General features: G+C 50.2%; 1 protein-coding gene across 4 annotated transcripts in view; it reads right to left on the reverse strand.

The window, feature by feature from the left end:
- Window positions 1-16,664, reverse strand: part of GAD1 (glutamate decarboxylase 1) — a 53,388-nt gene extending 36,724 nt beyond the window's left edge. Inside the window, exons 1-3 of one of the 4 annotated variants that reach the window (XM_081922356.1) lie at window positions 16,323-16,664; window positions 14,124-14,288; window positions 9,400-9,462 (exon numbers count right to left, since the gene is read on the reverse strand). In XM_081922356.1, the coding sequence (XP_081778482.1) occupies window positions 9,400-9,462; window positions 14,124-14,288; window positions 16,323-16,389 (295 nt within the window). In that variant the 5' untranslated portion in view covers window positions 16,390-16,664. Of the gene's footprint in view, window positions 1-9,399; window positions 9,463-14,123; window positions 14,289-14,481; window positions 14,677-15,791; window positions 16,301-16,322 lie in introns of those variants that run through there. The other 3 variants (XM_081922357.1, XM_081922359.1, XM_081922358.1) reach the window with 3 other exon arrangements.
- Between the last annotated feature and the right edge of the window lie 1,781 nt (window positions 16,665-18,445).

Below are 18,445 nucleotides of genomic sequence, written 5' to 3' on the forward strand. Positions count from 1 at the left end.
AAATGAGTGCGGTACTTAGTACTGCGCACGCTTTGCCAGGGAGCGAGTCCCACTGAGATTGGACTAATTTCTAAGCTAACAGACACATAGGACCAGGCTTTAGGATGGGCTCCCCTTCAGGAAATCTAGTTCGGCGCTCGCGCTCTGAAATCCACGGCGAATGCGCGTCCGTCGGTCCAGTGGCGTAGCGTGGGTTGTCAGCACCGGGGCAAGGTAAGTAATTTGTGCCCCCTAACCCGTGGATTTGCGCCCCCTAACCCTAACCCCCAGATGTTGAGCCCGGTGCGGCCGGCCCCCCTGCACCCCCCACGCTACGCCACTGCGTCGGTCCCCGGCGGCTGCTGATTAATCGGTCAATGCTTCCGGGCTCCCGTCAGACTCTCTCCCAGCTTTCCGGGTTTGCTTTTCGTTGCCATGGGAACAGATGCCCTATTATGCCTGGCTTCAATGGGACCACCTCGGAGGCTAATCTATATGTTGGAAGGCTGCGCTCAAAGATAATTATTTCTTTCGTGGGAAGGGGCGGGGGTAGGGGGCGTGAATGAATGCGCCCCCCCATCAGTTCGTCAGTATTAAGCTCGCAACGCACATAACTGCGATAGATTTCGACGCAAACGAATTCAAAATAAAAGGAGAACGACCTCAACACTTGTTTTTATATAACCTTTAAAAAAAGAGAGACTTTCCGAACAGGATTCTCTCTTCACTTTGGTTACTTAAAAAAAAAAATTAAGACATAAAAATAACTGTACTTCATGTTTAAGGCTCCCAGTCTTCCTTCCAGAATGGAAGAATGGTATAAAGAGGTATGGGATATAGCTATTTATGATAAATTAACATGTGCCATTAAGGTAAGACGGGGAATATGCAGGAGAAATGATTTTGAGGAGATATGGAGGGTGTTTGTAGAATTTGTAGTTAAAACGGAAAGGGGTCAAAATCATCGCAAGAGGTGTTGAAATTTTGGGACGTTGGATAGTTGCAATGGAATGGCCTCCGGGAATGGGGTGCACATGTTTATTCTTATTTATTTCTGATTATTACTTTTTAAAAACTCAATAATCATAATAACCATAATCAAGGCTTCCAATCTATTCAGACTTCTATCTAGGTTGAAGCCACATTCAGCATAGTGCGATTTACTTCTGAGTAAACGTGCGTAGGCTGCCACTGTAAAAGGGGGATGGGGAAAGCTCCTCTGAGATAATAAATTAAGCCATAACGAAAGTTAGCTCCTATTCAGAAACGTTTTAGGTGCAAAGAAACCCGATGGAGGAGCAGGACACCCCACTCCTGGGAAACGTTTAATCCGAAGCAAGTCCCACTCGTGAGTGTAGAATGGGTGGCCCTGAGCCTGTAGCTCAGCGGCAGAGCCCCTGCTGTGCATCCAGAAGGTCGTGGGTTCAACTCGCAGCATCTCCACGAAGGGGATGGGAAAGAGCCTTTCCTGAAGTCCCAGAAGGCCGCAGCCAGCTCGTGTAGACAAGACAGAGGAGGTTAGATGTACCGATGCTGTAACACGGAATGGACACTAGCATTGCATGTTTCTGCCCAAACAAGGGTAGGGCTATTGAAAATAATGGGCGTTAGGTTAGTAGACTGGAGGGTCTACTCTGAGCATAGCTAGCAACGATTAGGCCTGATTGGAACCAAGTGGTTGCCTTCTCTGCTGTTGCCTTCAGTGGGGATTCCATAGCTTCCTTCGAAGAACTGCGTCGTCAGTCGAAGAGGAAGACGTGCGTGCAAGTGCCGGTGCGGGAGGGGAAGCCCCCCAAAGCAGTCGCTCTTTCTGTCTTCTCCTGTCACTCTGACTCAGGCTCACGATTTTGGGACGCGCTTCCTTTTCTTCCGGCTCACTCACGCCCTCGCGGTTCCTTCCTCGTGATGACAGCCAGGCCTCCCCCCTCCCCCCCCCATTGCAAGGAGTAGCCCAAGGCAAAACGTCCCGCTGACTTCAGTGGGAGGCAGGAGAGGGGGACGCGGGTGGGGTTTACAGAAAGGCACGTGTCAGCAGGCGCTCCCTTTCAAGGCGAAAGCACACGGTGCCAAGAATAAACTTGGGAGGTGTTGCGTCTTCGCTAAAGCGCGCGCGCATCGGACCGAAGAGAGGGGGGAGCTTGCTTTTTAAAATAAAGTTTTCAGCCGAGGAAGGCTGCAAAACGTGACTCCACTGACTCATCCACCAGAGGTCCCCGCTTGTGACAGGCAAACTCCCGCAATCTTAACTTTAGATTTCTGCTCAAAAAGCGAGAGAGGAACGAATGCGCCGCATTTAGCAGCGATCGGGAAGCTACTGGTGCTCCCAATGTTTCTGGACTACAACTCCCATCCACCATGACCCATTTGGCATGCTGGCTGCAACCGATGGGAGGTGGAGTCCCATAAATTTCTGGAGGAGCCACAGCTCCCCTCCCTCTTGCTCTAAAAGCGGTCGGAGAGGAATTCTCCCCACAAAGTGACTGGGGAAACCCAGACAGATAAGCAGAGTATGGATAAAATAATGCTAATACTAATACTAATAATAAAGCCCTGGCAAAGAGAAGCTCAAGATCACCCCGTGAGTGGGGAAATTGAACCTAAGTCTCCCCCTATCATTTATGTCTCTCCAAGTTCAGTTTAGGTTTTTTTGGTGCGTAAAGAGACAGGAAGGGGTCGCTGTTCTCCAAAGAATACGGTTCCATGAGTGCGCGTGTGCTCTGTGCGCGCGCGCTTGATGCACTGGAGAGGACATCAGCCTTCTTCAATTCCAAAAGGCACTGAGCTTGCCAACAACTGAAAGAATGATAACGGGGGGGGTCCCTTGAGCTGAAGCCCCCACAAAGCGTATTGGAATGGGGTTTGGCCTTTCAGCAAAGGATTAAAATGTGGAGCAACGCGTGAGCAATGGTATCGCGTGGTCGTGGCTATAAAGAAGGACGCAGGTGGCGCTGTGGTCTAAATCACTGTGCCTTTTGGGCTTGCCTATCAGAAAGTTGAGGGTTTGGATCCCCGCAAGATGCTGAGCTCCCGTGGCTCTGTCCCAGCTCCTCCCAACCTAGCAGTTGGAAAGCACGCCAGTGCAAGTAGATAAATAGATATCGTTGCAGCAGGAAGGTAAAAGGCATTTCCGTACGCTCTGGCTTCCCTCAAGGTGTTCTGTTGTGCCAGAAGCGGTTTAGTCCTGCTGGCCACATGACCCAGAAAGCTCTCTGTGGACAAACGCAGCTCCCTCTGCCTGAAAGCGAGATGAGCGCAGCAACCCCATAGTCGCCTTTGCGCTTAACCGTCCAAGGGTCCTTTACCTGTTTACGTATAAAGAGCCGAGAATTCAGCCAAAGTCAATCACTCTCAGATCACCAATGAACTCCAGGAATTAAAGGGGGCTTCACTTCGTTAGATCGTGGCCCTAAGAATTTAGTAGACCCGTCGGTCTCCTTGAACAAGTGGCACAGATAACAGGAGCGTCCCTGTCTGCCGCATTGGATTTCTTCTATTTCTCCTTGGCGAGGCTTACTTGATAACCATCAACTGTACTAGTTGTGCTATTCTTTCCGTCCTTCGGTGCATCCAGAAAGGAGGGCGGGAGTCCAACGCTGCTCATTTCCAGAAAAGTTAATTAAAACGAGATCTAGCGCGGCCTGTCTAGAGCCAGCCATGGCTGCCCCCCCTTTCCTCCTCCCATTTAAAGATTTTAATCAGTTATTCTTGTTTTAAAAAACAAACCAAATTGAACTTCTGTGAGGATGATGTATCAGGAAATCTTCAGCTAATAAAGTTAACCAGGTTGCTGCATCCACGCGACGTTGAAGTAATAGGTACAAATTGGGCAATTATTTTACAGTAGATTGTCTCTCCCTTCCCCACTCTCCTAGAAGGTAATTCGACTTGATCTGACGCTACTGGGCATATAAAAGGAAGCCAATTATTTTCAGAGCAAGATTTAAAGGTCTTAGAGAAAATAGTATTAAACTACTGAGAGGCATAGTTATAGAAAAATGACAATTTGTGTGTTTGTGTGAGCGAGCGAACGAGAGAGACTCTTTAAACACAGCTCATCCTATTCTGGATTCGAACATCGAAAACTATAAGGTGTTTATTTAAATAATAATACTGCTCTATAGTCAAAGGGAGGGCTATGACTTTTGACTACTAGACCAGTCTGTCTCCATTGGGACCACAGGAGTGGGTTGCTCATAAGATAGAGCGGAAGCAGGAAGCATAGCTTTCCCTTTTTTAAACGTTTCCCTTTTTAAAAAAAGGCAAATTCCCTTATTCCGAATAGGATTTCCCTTAAAAAAAAGGGGAAAGTTGACAGCTATGGCAGGAAGGAATAACAAAATCCCAGCTCCACTATAGCGCTCTCTGACAGACCGCCCCCTAGCTTAAGGTCTCCATGGACCACCTTTGAGAGAAAGCGACCCAACCTTCCGCAGCCTTTTCGTTTTCGACCTCGCTCTATTACAGAGGCCATGAGGACTAGAAACGAGAGCGACTGCGTTCTATAGTCCGCCCACCCAAGAACCACCGCAGAAATTTTGTGAATGTTCTACTGAAGCCTCATTGGATAAATCCGAGCGCGGCTCACATTACATAAAGGAGAGCATAGCCAATTAGGAAAGGAGTCCTACTTCACTCTGATTGGCTGATGGGGAAGGGCGTTGGGTTCGCTTCTTTCTAAAACAAGCAGCGTATTCCTTCCGGCTGCGAGTTGGGTCTAAGAGACAAAGGAACACGCAACAAAATACCAAAATGGAAGAATGGCAACAAAACGATTTGAATACTCGAATTAAATAATTATACCGGGAAAAGAAGCACTGGGGGCAACAGAGAATAAATTACTTTCCACTCTGGTTCGCCTCAGAATAGAGAAGTTCCCCTAGTCCTTCTGTACCTTTGAACATAAATTGAACCAGGCATTTATTTCCATTGGGCATCATGAATGAATGCGAAACACCGAAACCGACCCAAGGGCACAAGCCTGGATGGTACTGAAAAGTTTTAAGAATCTAAACTTGCATAAAAGGAAACAGTTTCATGGGTCCTGCTTTCGTAAATACTGTTCAGGTCGAACGACTGCAGTTTAACTGGTTTGCAAGTTAACGGATTTATTTATTTATTCATTTATTAAACCAATGTATCCACCATCTCACAGGAAGTAGTGTGTGGCCTCTATGCTGCGTCCCGCTGGAAGTGTTCTCTGCTTCGTTCCTAGTGGGTTTTCAAACCTCCCGTAAAACACTTTCTATTAGTGTATAGCTTCCGGGATGCACTGTGGTAACTTTTGCGGTAGTTTTAAGATCTCTGTGGTTTCTACTGGGCTGAACAGAAGGGATATGTCTTGTGTGTTTCTTTTATTTTTCTTGCTTTGGACACTTCCGAATAAGACCTCTTGTGTCCTTCGAGAACTTCCCTAACTAGGTGTCAGAGTGATGTACCAAGCGGGGAGGGGCTGTTCAAATCTCCTTGACGTCTTTAGGGGACAGGTGAGATATATAAAAATACAATATGGCCTCATGTTCCCTGTTCTGTTCTTTGGCACCATCGCGTTCGGCAATTCTTCATCCTGCGCGCATTTACTTAGGAGTGATTTCCACAGGACGCAGCGCGACTTATTTCCCTGAATAAACATGCCTAGGCGTGGTCAGCATCGATCAAGCAGCACAAATCCTAAACCCGTTATATTTGGGGAAAATATATCCCGCTGGATTTCGGTGGCCTTTCTTCCCAATTGTGCGGCAATCCTTTGCACTCTTACTTTGGGATAAGAGCGCAATTCTAAACATGTCTCTTTACTCAAGAAGCAAGTTCCATTGAGTCACAGTTCCAGGTAAAGGATTGCAGCCACCTAAGTCACACTGAGTTGGCGGTCGCAGTCTTGGCGAGACGCCCCTTTATTCCAGACTTCGCGTCCCTGGAAACTCCACGGGGAGAAATCGGAAAGTCTGCTGAAATCAAAAGAAGTTGAGGCGAGGCCGCTTTGCATTTACTTACTTATTTATGTGAATAACTATTTTCAGGGTGCGATCACCCCCGCCAGAGTTTGTAGGCGCTAAAAGACAGTCAAGGCAAGGGAGCAGCGCTGTCTGACAAGTGCTTTTTCAGAAGTAAATCAAATTCTGTAGGATTTGATCTCAATTCAGATCTCTGAATGACTTCGTCCCCCTGGTGGGATCCCCAGATCTCTTGCCCCTCCCTCTTTTTGCAGACACCGAAGGAGCTTGAGGAACCGGGATCCTCAAACAGAGTTGCTAGTTCTCAGGGAGGAGATTATAATTCACCGTAGAGGTGAGGAACCGGCAGCCCTCCGGAAGTCGATGGACTCAAAAGCCCATCAGGTAGTACGGTCAATGGATTATGGGTGGATGTTAGGCTCCAGCAGCAGGGAGCAGTGCAGCAAGTTTTCCAGGCCTGGTTTATATAATATCTCAAACGGAAAATCTTGTATCCACGGGTGGTGTGGGCGCCGGAAAAAGAAATGCGAATATTCCTGAGCTTAAATACAGTAATTTTCTCACATCTTCTGCCTTTCCGGTTAGACCAAGATGCACAGCATCACCTCCATAATAATTTATTCACGGCTGGCTTAAAAAAATAATAATCTTCAGTCCGCTTTTCAGTTAGGTCTGCCTTTCGCGAAAGTTACTTCGGCGTTGCACAGACATCTGGGTTAGGTGCCTCAAGTCCGGCGAGACGCCTGCACAACTCTGGACAAAACGGGTGATTGGTCCCCTATAAGTCGGCACGTTTTTGCTCCAGGAAGCACCCGCCAGCCAGCGCCTGCCTTGAGAGACCATAATACTCGCTTTGATGGGCTGGCTAATTAACTGATCAATCGCGCAGGGTAATCGACTTGAAAGTCCTTAATGGCCCAGCAACCGGCGACGTTTGGAAGCGCCAGACGCAACGAAGGGATTTACATACACACACACACGATGGAAATTTGATTCCCAACTGTGAGAAATCAGACTCTTTTGAATTTAATATGGAAAGAATTAAAGTGGATCTAACTAATCTGCGCGCACCTCACCCTGTCCTTTTCCCATAGGGAAGCCTGAAACCAACGAACAATCTAACAGCGATCAAATGGCTGCAGCTTAAGGAGGTCCCGTTGTTTAAAATTTCTAAATTAGCTTAGAAATGTATTTCATTATGTGGGAGGATGCAGGCGCTCTCAACCCCGCCCCGAGCAAAAATCATAAAGAAACGCAGGCCACAAAACACCACCACCAAACGAGTCTTGGGACACCTTAAAGACTAACTGCTCTAAACCACCAGCTGGACTTTGCGGCTCAGTCCAAAACGTTCTATACTCTGCAGGTCTGGATTTAAAGCCTTTAACAGCTGGACCGGTTTGGAGATCGCGCTGTTGCCCACCGTGCTGCATTGACAACGGTCGTTGAGAGAGCGCGCAGTATTTTCAGCGGTCTGTATTTGTTTAGTGGCAGCAGAAGGGTTGCCCCTCCATAAACCCGGTAGTCTAGCAACCAGAGGCAGCGGCGCGTTACTTTATCAGTTCTGCTTGCCGAGCTAAATTAAAATGATGATGAAAAAACCCTCGCCGCTCCAGCCACTGAAGGGCCCAGCAAGGAAACGGCCCATTAAGCCCAGATCAGGAGCTATTTATAGAAGAGGAAGAAGTTAATAGCAGTCCTTGCTTCGCCTCCAAGGCAACCTCTGCAGGGCTGGAAGGGTTAAAGCAACCTCGGCGCTGGTGCTTTTCAGACGCGCCTTAATTCCGGCTCCAAACTCCCGCGTGTTTTCGTCGTCTTTAAAATGCACCACCACCCTCTGGCATGCTGAAATATTAGTGAAAAACGTGTGAGTGCGTGCTTGCGTGCATGCATGCAAGTGCATGTTTAAGTGCAGCCCCACACACGTGATTTGATGAAAGCGCTTCTCTCTCAGCCTGATCCTATGTGTGTTTACCCAGAAGCAAGTCCCTAACCAGAGCCTTACTCCCAAAAATAAGCGCGCAAAGGGCTTCTGTTGAAAGGCCGGGAGTTTGTGCGTATTTTCCTGGGAGTAAACCCCATGGAGTTCAGCGGGGTTTTCTTACCAGCAAGCGCACACAGGACCGGGCTTTTGTTAAACGCATTTAAAACCTCCAAAAACAAAACATGGACCAAGGTTTGGCTGGGCTTAGGCGACCCCGCCCCCTTCTTTCCTAGGCGTTATAAAGAAATCTAAAGAGAGGCAGACAGTCTCGTTATCCGCAAATGAATCTCTTGCTGTAGCGGGTGCAATCTGACGGCATATTATTTGCTGGCCTTCCTCCTCCCTTCACTTCAAGACACCCGAGCGCTGACTGGCTGCCAGCCTCCTATCTCCCGGACGCAGCAGCCTGACGAATGGCTCTTTAATAAGGCTCTCGTTAATCTTTCTCCCCCAGGAGATCCGTATTTTCTGGGCCGATAAGGTTGAAAAATTTCAGACAGTGAGATGTGGCAAAGCAGCCCCAACTCGCCGCCTGGCAAGCGCTCCCTTCCTCCTGCTGCTCGCTCTCGCCTTCGGTCGTGCGCTGCCGCCACACCCCCTTCCCCAGCCTTCCTCGACGGCCCCCATTTCACAGGGTCGCCGGAGGGAGCTGGATACCCGGAGGCTTCAGGAGGAGTTACCCCCTTTGAGGTGGACAGGAGGAGCAGAATCGCGGAGATGCCTTCTTCCTAAAGCTAGCCCTGTTTAATCAACCAACAGCATCGCACGCGCAAAAGGACCTGCAGTTCTTTTTGGGCAGAGGATCTCGCGTCTAAAGAACCTCTTGCAAATGCACACAGGTGTCGCGCTATCCATCTGCTAAACGCCCATCTCGCTTCAAACGCCCTGGGGGGGGGGGGGAGAAGGCCTGTGGTGTATTTCCAGCAGCCGCAGTTGTTGTTTTCTAGCACCAGTAGGTCAATTTAACGGGGAACCAGTAAATTCTACCTCCAGCTGCGCTTTGCCCTGGCTGCTGACAGTCTGTGCTTGCGTCGGACAGTAGAGGGCGCAAGAGCCTCTAACACAGGATTAGAGAGAAGCGCCAATTTCGCTCTTACACAGACACACAGCCCGCCCATCCCACCACCTCCTTGAAAACGAATTTGGGGTATTGCTGATGGTTGCCTCGTCGCACTTCTCCGTGGGCGGAGGAAGAGGGGAGGAGAAACGTTTTTTTGCGGGTTCGTTCCCGTTTCTCGCGTTTATCTGCAGATAAAAGAGGTGGCCTACTTTTTCTCTGGTCGGCCAACCCAGTTGCTTCAGAAAGAGAGCGATGATGGGCTTAAGCAAGTGATAAAAAAAGCTTCGGGGATGGTTATGGATTCAAGACAAAGCCTGAAGGAGGGAAGGAGGTGAGAGAGAGAGAAGGAAAGAGAAAGAGACACAGACACAGAGAGAATATGACCGGAGCTACACGATTTTTTGTGCGCGCATCTTTTCACTTACCACATATCTTCAGCCCGATTTTCTTCGTGCAGCCATGAGCCACACCACACCAGGTGTCATAAGCTGAAAGGAACAGAGACGAGAGGTTTATGGCCGTGGAAATGAGCGGCACAGCCTACTTTGCAATCCCCAGCTGCTGTGCTTCGAAGGAGCGGCAGACCTGGCTCTAAAAAATATACTGCAGCTCTCAGAACGCAAACGAAATATTTAGCAGCCCCACTAGCAGACCATAATGTTCTGCTAGACAAAAGAGAGAACGGGTCCCAAAAGGTGACTGACTGATCGCACTGGCGATTTGGGGTAATGAGGGGACGGCAATTACACTGGCATCTCAATCTTAATTTACCTTATTGCAGTAGATCCCACTCAAAAGGTGAATGGGCAAACAGTTTTAGCCGGCCAGAAGCAGAGTGCCTTCTCCACTGTCCTAGAAGGGGTTATTGGAGAGGTGTGGTGGGAGCGAAGACTTACGCAGGACAGGGACTGCTCCAAGCGGAACGCATTTTATCTTTCTGTTTTCTACCCTCATGGCAGCTAGAAGGCTTAACTCTAAAACGAAACGTCTTTGGGATCATCAAGAATGCCTCCGGTATGAATGTGAGTGCTGGTGGCGGAAAATGGCAGGCCTCCATTCTCAGCGTCTTTTCGCACAGGTGTGTTTGCTTTACGTTAATGTCTCCAGGTCAACGCAAGGACTGGGAGACATGCAGTCGTTGGTCCAAACAAAGACATAGTTCCACTTCCCCTGTGATATCTGGTACGAGCACAACAAAAGTCTTTGTTATCTAGTCGCAGCCCCATTAGACAACGGAAATAAACCTCATGCCGCCGCCCCCTTCCCCAGCTTTCTGCTATTCCAAGTTCCCCATCAAGCCTCCAGTTTGTGATTTCCGTGGTCTTTTAACAAAGTCGAGCACGCTCTCCTTTTAAGGGAGCCTTTGGGGCCAATGAAGGAATCACGAGGTGGGTGGTGGGTGGGAGGGAATAGCAGGTTGAGCGCGCAGGCGAGTCAGTGGTGAGTCGCTGGCAGTATAGGTACCAGCCGGAAGATGGGAAGAGACAAAGCAGCTGGAGGAGAGAGAGAGAGACCTGACTATCTCCTAATAATTTATTGGCACGGCTCCAGGAAAGTGGCAGCTTAAAATAAACTGGCATGAAATGGGGTCATGGAAGAGTTCAGGAATTAATTGGGTGAAAAATAGTATTTGACTAGATGATCAGACTTGCATGACTAGGTTGCAGCCGGAATGACGAGTCAGGGAGACACATTGAAAGGCCCCTCACGTCCTCCTGCTCCCCATTTTTCGAGACAACCCCATTCATACTGCCCGCACCCCTATCAGGCAGTTGGAACACGCATTGCGCTGTCCATCTCCGGCGGTGCTGAAAGTGCGAGAGCCTGCAACGACCTTCAATTAGGTTTAGGCAAGTGTGAGTTAGTTTGGGGCGCTAACTGAAACGAGAGAGGGCAAATAGAAAGGGATAAAGTAGGGGAGAGACAAAAAACAACAACTCACAAACAAATCGCAGAAGGAAGGAAACAGAAAGATAATTGATTGCCAACCATCAAAGCCCCAGCGGGCCGAGAGACTTCAAGAGGCCTGGAGAATTGGAAACGGCTCTGCCACGGTGTTAAGGAATACAGGAGTAAGCCCCACTGAACTCAGGGGGTTTACTTCCGAGTAAGCCTATTTGGCAGCTGGCTTCCATGCTCAGTAACTGCGGCTCTGCCAATGACTAACCCGGATCCTAAGAAAGGATACCGTGTGAATGTAACCCAGAAGGAAAAGCGTATATTCTGACTCTTTAATCTCTAAAGCGCTAGTGGTATTATAAAATATGTTTTCAAGTTTAAAGGGTATGCTTGCATTATTCAGGAGGCGGCCTAAATGAAACCTAAGCTGCATGTCCCAAATCACGGATACTGGCAATGCCTGAAGAAGACAACTAGCTTGCCTGACTGCCGTGTATTTCTGTGAAATTCAACTTGAAATTCCTAACTGGATTTCCAATGTGCTTCCCCCCCCCCCACTACTCCTGGAAGAAATTAGAAAGAGAGAGAAATGGAGGAGCCCATCCGAAGCTATTAATGGAGTGGGGTGGGGGAAGGAAACAGAAAAATCGATTGCCAATAAATATATAAATAAGCAAAACACGGTGGGTGGGGTTAAAACCCTGCATTAGAATTGTGGAAACAAGCACACCCCATTTCTCCAAGGGACCAAAAGCTGGGCCTGTAGTAAAGTCAGTGCTAGACTGAGGGACGCAGGAAAGAAGGAGGGAGAATAAAGGTTCTAGCTAGCGGTGTATTACTTGGCCATTGTTTTAGGTCCCAATACAAAGGGGGTAACTGCTCCGGAGTTAAGGTTTATGGCCTTTGTAGCTGCATCCTTTCGGGACCCCCTGGTTCCAACGCAACTTCCTTTCAAAAAAGATCGCCAGGCTAAGGCTTTCCATGCGATCCACACCCCTTGAAAGCAGTTGTCCGTTGGCATTCGTGGAACTCGTTTCCTTTTAAGCATGGATGCAACCACAGTCTCAAACCGGCATGTCGGAGAGGACAGCAAATCCTCCCCCCCCCCCGCAGCTGCCCCTTGGAAAAAAGGACAAGAATGTCTAAATGGAAAGGCTGGGCTTTGGCTCCGCCCGCAGTGCGCGCTGGGTCTCGCGCCTTTACTACCACCCCTTCCACGCTGTTTGAAAAAACGTGCCTGTAGGGGGCGCTCTGGCTGGGAGGACCAGAAGAGGCAGGAAGGCGGGCGCGAGAAGGCGCGCCCAGGGAAATGGTGGCGGGGTACAGAGCGCATTTGAAGGCGTGGAAGGCATAGCTGTCAACGTTTTCCTTTTTTGTAAGGGAAATTCCCTTATTCCGAATAGGATTCCTCGCAAGAAAAGGGAAAGGTTGACAGCTATGGGGAAGGGGGATTCCAAGCTTAAGAGTTGGAGAGATGCTTGCTGAGGTGGGGGGGTGTATGGCAAAAAAATAAATATGGGGGTTGTTGTGGTGGTGGTGGTCGAACTGGAGCCACCAGGCAGAGAGGGAAAGAGAGCAGAAAAGAGGAGGGCGGGAAAGGGAAGGGGAAGAAGACAAATGGCGCGGGTGGAGAGCCCTTCCAGCGGGTCAGCGGGCTGGAAAGGCGCAAGGACGGCGAGGAGGCAGCGGGAGAAGGTCGCCTCAGGTGAAAGGGAGGAGGCCGCCCGGCTGCCGAAGAAGGACAGCCGGAGAGGACGAAGGACAGGGCGCCGGGGAGCCGAAAGGGAAGGCGGGACCGGAGAGTGGCAGGCGGGAGAAGCAGCTCTGACAGGACTTTAAGACGCCTCAGGCGAGGTGGAGCATGACCAGGAGAGGAGGCCAAGGGACACGCGCCACACACACCACCTCTTCCATCCCTTCCCCTCAATCACGCGCGCGCTCCCGCAGCCGGACCAGGAGGCGGGAGAGAGGGAGCGCGGGCGCGAGAGAGCCGTCGGGAAACAATAGGCAATGGCCGCGCGAGCGCGGGAAGAGGGCGCGCAGCCCGCGCTGCTCCCTGCTGTGAGGGAACCTGACAGGAGGCCGCATTCCTTGAAATGGTCGCGGAGGGAAGGGATTCTTCCTGAGGAGATACACAACGCACGCGCACACATACACAACACCGCGCTCGACCCTTCTTTTCTTGTGTGTAACCCCCCCCCCCCCAATAAAAGCCCGCCACGGGTTTCCTTTAAACGCCTTGAAACCATTAGGCGAGCTTTTGACAGCTCTGAGGCGAGAGGAAAGAAAATCACCACACAAACACAAACAAACAGGCGCCAGGCCGCCACACACACACACACACACACACACACAAAGCTATTTTCGCCCGGTGGGTTTAGCCTCCCCTCATGTGGCCCAATAATGAGGGGGGTGTCCATGCACAACCCCTTCCAAGGGGGGCGGACCTCTTCCCCGCTTTTTGCCAAGCTTCCATTTATCGCCCTCCCCGCTTTGGGTGATTATGTCGTCCAGGCTTATTTCGAGCCGCCGCCGCCGCGCCCCCTCCTCCCGCCTTTTTTTTTCTTTCTATCCGCGGGGTTGCCGAATGTCTGTCTAGCCGAAAGCTATAAACCCGGCTCCTTCGCGCCCTCCCCTTCCGACTCACACCTTAACTCCAGGCAAAACACGGGGCAGTTAGGGACAAGGGATGGGGGGGGGGGAGCCTCTCGAATAGCCTCCATTGGCCCCTTGGATCAGAGATTACCTCAGGGAAAAGAAAAAGAAACGGCGGGAAGGGACTCGCGCCGCGCGTCAGAAACCACCGGTGGAACTTGGCGCCGGCCGGGTCTGTCAGCCCGAAAAACGGTCGGAGACCCCGACCCGCCCCTCACGCCCCGCTCCAGCAGCCGCGTACAAAGTCCTCCTCAGCGAACAGGGGTTTTATTCCTCCCCACCTTGCCACCCCTTCTCTCGTTTTTGTAGCAATGGCCCCAGATTCCTTGGTTCCTTTGTTTTTCCCCAAGCCGAACCCACGCCCACCACCCCACGGTTTCGTGTTTTTTTTGGGGGGGGGGTGGAGGGAAAGGGGTTTCTCGTTCGAAGGCGAGCTTCCATGTCGGTCGTTCTTGGTCGCGGTGGTTTTGGTGGCGAATGCCGAATTTTGTGGGGAAGCCACCCACCCGCCGAAAAAGGACGACGACGACGACGCGTGGCCGCCACAACCGCGGCAGCAAACGAAGGCGGCGCGAGACGGGAAGGCGAGACCTACTTGTGGGTCGCAAGATGCTCGGATTGGGATCCGGAGCCGTGTTGGACGAGGACGGGTCCGAGGTCGCCATGAGGTGCTGAGGCAAAGCCCTTGGATCCCGGGCTGCTTCGTCGTCTTCTTCTTCTTCTTGCCTTAGCCTTCCTCCGATCCCAGCAGAATGATTTACTGCAAGGGAAGAGAAAGGCGGGTTTAGAGAGGGTGTGTGGTTGTGTGTGTGTATTTCGGGCTGTGACTATCGGCCCCCGCCGCCCCCTCTCTTTCCTCTCGCTTCGGCCAAGGCGCGACGAGAAGCCATTAAACTGGGCGCCAAGTCGCAGGCCGTCGGAGGTGGGGAGGGCAGGGCAGGCACAAAAGGGACCTTGTTGCACCTCCAGCGCGGGGAGAAGGAGAAGAAGGATCCCTTTCTTCCTCGGAGGTCCTCTCTCGCCCGCCTCCTCTCCTCAGACAAAGCGACGTGGCTGGAGAAATGGCTGGAGGCGACGACACCTCGTTGGTTTTTTATGAGGCAGCGCTGGCTGGCTGGCGAGCGGGGGAAATGTCTGGACGGGGCTGGCGAGCCGAGCACGATTCGTCTTCGCCCCTGGAAGCAAAGCGGCGGAGGGGAAGGGCAGGTGGGAGGAGGAAGAGGAGGGAGAGGAGGAGGATGGCCGCCGCCGGCCGCTCACTCACTCACTCGACGCCCCTTCTTGCTCAATGGGCAGCGAAGGAGGCGACGGCTCGGAGCGAATGGGGAAGCGGAGAAGCACGTCGGGAGAGGAAGAGATCGGCGATGGCTTGAGGAAGAAAGATCTCCGAGGGATCCCGCTGGTGGTCCCCGGGGCGCCTTCTCCCTTCGCAGGTTTACGAAAGGCAAACGGAACGACGTCGAGGGAGGCGAACTGGGGGGCAAATATTGCGGGAAAGGAGCAGCCAAGCCGATCTATTCTTATAGGGCAACTTGCGCCTCTGAATGCGCACGAACGAATTATGCAATGAATGAATGAATGAAAATTGAGATGTTCTACAGAGGCTGGCCTTCCTGGGGCTCGCTCTCTCCACGCGTGTTCTTGGCGCTGCTTTGGGAAGACATTTCGTTCCGCGTCCAGCAACCCTCTTCCGGAGGTTCATTGGTCGTCAGGAAGCAGAGGATCGATCAATACATGATCTCAACCTCATTCGGGAGTTTGGACTTCAAAGCTGTTTGGTCCACGTTATTTAATAATAATGATTTTGTTTAAAAAAACACATCAAAATCTAAGCTCACGGGAAATAGATAGGTTTAATTTTAGTCAAGATTTAACACCTGTCACCGTGGCATCATCACCAAACGAAAAAAGTTATCGTGAATAAAGTGCATCTCGGGGTGTTGTGGGTTAGCCGGGTGAAGGATTGCATCTTGTCTACACGCGTTTAATTTCGAGTCCCAGACCTGAATCTCCGGAGGTAGAGAAAGAACGAGAGAGAGAGAGATGCGGGAATACGTCCGGGGCCAAAGTGGAAAGTGAAGTAACAGGTTATTCCTCGTAAACATCAGCTTTCCAATACCGAATATCCTTTCCTCAATTCTAAGTACGGAGACAGCCCTACCGTCTCGAAAGAAAGCCTCCAAAATCCTCCGGGAACCCAAGAACGGAGGGGCGAGTTCTTTTTCGTTGGGAAAAAATTTAAAATAAATCAAGTGAGACTTACCAACCCAGGCTCCAACTCCAGGAACCCAAACGGCGGAGGATGGAGAAATCTTCGTTTTGGAAGAACTTCGCCGTTTATAAACTCCGCCACGAACGACGTCGGAATATCAATGGCTTCCCTGGCATTTAATTCGAGATGACCTTAGCGCCCCCCCCCCAATACTTCAGATTCGCTTTTTTTTAAAGAAAAAGCCTGAATCGCCGGCTGATCTGTTGCGACGCAGGCACGAGTCACTGCTTCTGCCAGCGCCTCCACCTCGTTTTCTCCAAGATGGGAAGCCAAAGAGCTGGAGTTTGGGAGGGCAGGAGTGCGGGTGTTGACTAAGGCGGCGAGAGAGGGAGGGGGTGCAAGAGAGAGAGGAATCACGCGCCTCCAAGCGTTGCGCCTTCCCAAGCGAGCGTGATTCACTCGCAGGTGTGCAGGCGGCTCCCCCAAGGAAGAGCGGAGTGGAAGGAGCGCGTGTGGTTTCGCACCTCGATTCTGAATCCAGATCGCGGCTGACCCGAGAAGGGATTCTGTGCGCATACTTACCGCACTCCGATTGCTGGAAGGAGAGGCTGTTTGCCTGTTCAGACCAAGCTGTTCGCGTGATCTTCATGGGTCCAGATCACAGAGCCTTGCATTCCTGCTTCCACGAGGGAGTTTTGCCGTCCTCTCTCCGACGAGTCTTCTTTATAAAAGTTGGCTCTTTAAAAGCCACCTGCTCAATCCTAATTTGGGTTGATGGTGGCTTCTCTCTGATAGCAACCTTATTAGCGCCCGGAACATGTTGGTCGTACTGTTGAGCAATCGTCTTAAAAAGAAGGATTGGGGGTGGTGGTGTGTGTCTTCCCTTCTCAATTCATTTGGAGGAGCTTAGAGAATTTTTATAAAGTCCACCGTCCATTTATTGCCGTCTACGAAGGGGGCGGGAATCGAAAGCTTGAATAATTATTTTGGATCTGTCCACTGGGGGGCACCAAGAAATCAAAGACGGGGTTGCTCTGCATCTAGTCCGTTTACAAAGCCGCCTTGTTGTTAGAAGACTCCGATTTAGCAACAGACACACGCGTATCCAACTCGGTTTCTTTACTGCACCCATCCGCTAAAAGTAAAATTGAAGGGGAGAGTAGAAGCCTGTGTCCCCCAATAGCATCCGGAGCTTTAATAAATATTCCACTTTCTGCCAATACATGAAGGACGTTTTATCTATAGCGCTGGAAAGCGACTAGCCAGATGAAGAAACAAGCGCCTAAGAGAAAATATACAATGTTGTGGACACACACACACACACACACACACACACACACGTGCTATGGGCGTGAAAGATTTCTACCAGAGGCCAAACAGCAACACTGTAAAGGTGTCAGCCATATCTCCTTTCTGAAAGACTCCTTCGTGAAAACTAAGTTACCACCTTCACCGGGACATCTGCAGAACTGAGGCAAGATGATGATGATGATGATGATGATAATAATAATAATAATAATAATAATAATAATAATAATAATAATAATTTTATGATTTGTAGCCTGCCCATCTGAATACACTGCTATACAGGAGAAATGTCTGTGCGCTTGGAGCCCTATCCCAAGTACGTATAATTACATATAGTGCTTTTTATGTGTCAAAGCTAGTCTTCCGCTACACAAACCAGTGTATTCATAATTTCAGGGTGCCCTCCCACCCAGTCTGGAGCTTAACTTTTCTCATAATACCAAGATAGAATCCTGCCACCTGCGTGGTGTGTGTTACGACAGGTTCTCGCTAGCATATGCCATTTAGCAAGTGTGCTCTCGCAATACTGAGCCCTACGTATACGATGATTATTTTATCGAACATTCCTCTCTTATAAGGGAAAAAAAAGAGGCAAATAAGCCGATCCCCTGATGTTCATTCCGCGGCAGGTACCCAAAGATAATGGCCACCGTATGGCTCACAGCAGGCTATTGTTCCGAAAGATGCAGGGCGATTGCACAGTGAGCCATCGATTCAGCACCTTGGACAGCAGCACTTAGCGCAAAGGTCTCGGTAACCAAAGCGACTCTGATTTGCCGAAGGAAAAAAAAAATGAAAGCAACTCCATGGAAGGGGGTTTGAGACGAAGGTGGAGGCGGCGAGTGCTTAACCTTTTGCAAAAGCGGTGTTGATCCAACCCAAGGGCCTTCTCTCACTGGACATTTATTACTTAGGCCCGCGGTAAAATGTCACCATTTGTCATAAGGGTCCATTATGGGAAGGATGTCAGACCTCATGGATAGGAAAAAGGCCACGGCCAGAGAAGCGCTGCAGACACAGCCACAAGGAATGCTCCTTTAATACTAATGCATCTGCGGACGGAAAGCGCCCCACATGGTGGCAGCTGGTCCTTCGAAACCAGGGGTTGTGCTCAGAGCACTGAGAGACACCTCCTTATCAAAGACTTCACTCACTAGAATACAAAACAACATATGCAAGATCCCCAAACTGCTCCCAACTGAAGGCTGACGCCCCCTTCCAGATTTATTTGTCTTTTAACCATGGCAGGAATGAGACATTCAAATAATGTTACAATGTACTTTTTTAAAGGAGTAATTATTAATAATAATTTTATTTTTGTCCAGGATAAACACATGGCACTTCGGCTACTCACAGACTTAGGGAGGAGCATTAAGAAAGCAGTTCTTAGATGTGAA

This window comes from Podarcis melisellensis (genome assembly GCF_964234715.1).
Source record: "Podarcis melisellensis genome assembly, chromosome: 1".
NCBI classification, from domain to species: Eukaryota; Metazoa; Chordata; class Lepidosauria; order Squamata; family Lacertidae; genus Podarcis; species Podarcis melisellensis.